This window comes from Pteropus vampyrus, unplaced genomic scaffold (assembly GCF_000151845.1).
Source record: "Pteropus vampyrus isolate Shadow unplaced genomic scaffold, Pvam_2.0 Scaffold66, whole genome shotgun sequence".
NCBI lineage: Eukaryota > Metazoa > Chordata > Mammalia > Chiroptera > Pteropodidae > Pteropus > Pteropus vampyrus.
Window position 1 is genome coordinate 3816372 of NW_011888847.1, and position 2659 is coordinate 3819030.

The window sequence follows — 2659 nt, forward strand, 5'->3', positions numbered from 1 at the left end:
CAGTCTCACTCTCCACTTTCGCTAGCGACGGGGGTCCCTCTTCCCAGCCCAGCCTGCCACGCACGCCTTGACTGCCCAGTGGACGCCAGGAACACCAAATGGGAGGGGATCCCAAAAAAGGAAAGAGACAGGTGAGCGGGGAGGGAGGAGAGAAAGAAAGAAAGGGAGAGGAGAAAAAGCAATATCATATACAGGCAATTTCTACACATATATTACAAACTGGGAAAATGACCGATCATTAAGATATACATAATTCATATAAAATTTTGAAATAAAAATAAAAATCTGTTACAGTCATAACTATTCTTTTTCCACATTTATAACCAGTACCCACACAGGCAGTGACAGAGTGGAGAGAAGAAGGTGCTTACGAAGAAAATGATTGTCTGCTGAACAAAAAACAGAAGATTGCATTTTGTTTGACCAATACTTGGACTTAAAAACAGAGAAAGAAAGAGCAAGCGAGAGAGAAAGAGCGAGAGAGAGAAAGAGAGAGGAAAAAAGAGAGAGAGCAACAAAAGGCGAGAAACATTTGCTATTTCCCTCTCCAGGAGTTCTTTTTTTTTTTTTTTTTTCCTTAAATTCCAAACGGAGATGGCGTTTTTATTTTTTTTCCTCTTTTTGTCTGTTTTGCTTTTGTTGTCTTGTCATCGTGGTGGTGGTCGGTTTTTGTATAGTCGACTCTTTTTAAATCGTTTTAAACTAGAGAGAATATTTTCCCAGATACAAATAAATCGTCATGCAGGTGGGGTGCCGGGTCCGTGGGAACCGAAAGGAGAAGCCGTGCTTGTCCTAGAAAGTATACAATTGTCACCTCTTTTATGTTTTCTGCCCGAAACATCAGCCTTTGTGACTGTCTGTTGGCGTCCCGGTCCTTTGGGGTGGCCGCAGTGGTAGGTGGTGGTTAGGGGTTGTTGATGGTTTGCGTTAAATTTATTTTTCTTGGTTTTTATATATTTTTGGCTGGGGTGGGAGCGTGTGTGTATTTGTGTGTGTATGATTGTGTATCCTGATTTCGGTTTGTTCTGGGGATGGAGGAGGAAGAGGAGGAAGAGGAGGAGGGGAGTGAGGAGGGGGAGGGGGAGGAGGGCGGCCTTGGGTATCATACATCACATTCCGAGTCGCTGGAGGTTACCGAGAGGATGGAGGTGCCGGTGTCTGCGCGCTCCGTCAGGCTGGACACACTGGTGGTGGGGCTGGCCGCCGTGGACGGTGACTCTGCCGAGCCGTGCGTGGGGCAGCCGGGCTCGGCCAGCGAGCGCATTCCGCTTGGGCCGATGGCCTGGTGCTGGAGCCTGCGGGAGACAGAGAGCGGCGCCTGCCCTGACACAGCGGCCGCGCCACCGGGCTCCGCCAAGCTGCCTCCGCGGGCCCGCGCCTGCCGGGCCTGCCCACCGCCGGTGCTCTCATTCTGCCCCTTTCGCCACCGATCCCCCCCGCCCCGCGCCCGCTCAGCTCTCTGTGCTCATCTGTTCCTCCAAGCATCTGGCTGCTCCTTGAGCACCCCAGAGCCTCCCCAGCGCGGGTCTTGGCTCTCGTCTGCCCTCCTTGGGGCTCCCTCGAGCTTCTCAAGTCTTCCCAGATCCCGGCCGGCCTCGGAGAAGTAGAACCCGAGGCCGGCCACCGGGGGAGTGTGGGGTCACGCAGGGAAAGACGACGAGTCCTGAAGGAGCAGAAGTCGGGGAGGAGGCAGCCAGGCTGTTTCTTCCGCCCAGCCCCTGGTACACTTCAGACTGAGCCGGCTAGCCCCAAAGCGGTCAGGTTGTGGTAGAGCTTCTAGCCCCCAGCACCCCCCAATACATTCCCGGTGCTGCGGGCCGCTCACCCGCCGCCTCTCCGGGTAGGATCGGCTGGCTTTGCTCTCGGGATCCCTGCGCAGAGCGCAGGAGCCGGGGAAGGGAAAACGCAGAAGCTGGGGCAGAAAAGTGGGGAAAGACGACGTAGAGAGAAAGGGGGAAAGGAGAAGGCAGGGAGACCGCGCAGAGCAGTCTCCGGCCCTCTCTTTCTCGGGCCAAGCAGGAGCTGCCTGAACCTAGTGTCCCTGAGTTCTCTCCACAAGGAGGCCTTCCCCTGGCTCTGGGCTCTCCCCCCGTCCAGCGAAAAGTTGCCTCTAAAGGCAGGTGAGAGCACTGAAGGCTCAGGCCTGGGCCCCCTAAACCGGAACACACTCACTCACTCCAGGAACTCACATCCAGCCCCCAGTCCGGCAGCTGTCAGCAGCGGGGGCCCTGCTTCCAGCTGTACACCAGGCTCAGTGCCTATCCGGGCTGGGTAGGGATATAGGCTTCTTTTCAGGGCTTTCGCCCAACTTCCTCTCTTCCCTCTTCATCCCTGCTCCTTTCTCCTTTCCCTATCTTACCCTCTTGTTATTTTTCTCCCTACTTTCCCCAGGCCCAGCTCTGCTGACGGGTCTAGCCCAGGACAACTTTGTGACTCTGTGGTCAGCTTGCCGGCAGCAAGGCTGCTCCTGCCCATTTCCCAATTTAGGGGACCAAAAGGATGTTCCTTGCCTAGGGCAGGAGGGCTAACACACACACACACACACACACACACACACACACACACACACACGCACATCCCTCTCTACTCCTGGTCAGACAACATGGCAATGCTTTGGGAAGGAGGCCCACTGCATGGTGGCTATTAGCCTTTTCCCTTT

General features: G+C 54.9%; 1 protein-coding gene across 1 annotated transcript in view; it reads right to left on the bottom strand.

Moving 5' to 3' along the window:
- Positions 1 to 189: 189 nt before the first annotated feature.
- SIX3 (SIX homeobox 3) overlaps positions 190 to 2659 on the bottom strand; it is a 4380-nt gene continuing 1910 nt past the window's right edge. The window contains exons 2-3 of the mRNA XM_011361419.2: positions 2177 to 2267; positions 190 to 1295 (exon numbers count right to left, since the gene is read on the bottom strand). Of these exons, the coding sequence (XP_011359721.1) occupies positions 1103 to 1295; positions 2177 to 2267 (284 nt within the window). The 3' untranslated portion in view covers positions 190 to 1102. The remainder of the gene's footprint in view (positions 1296 to 2176; positions 2268 to 2659) is intronic.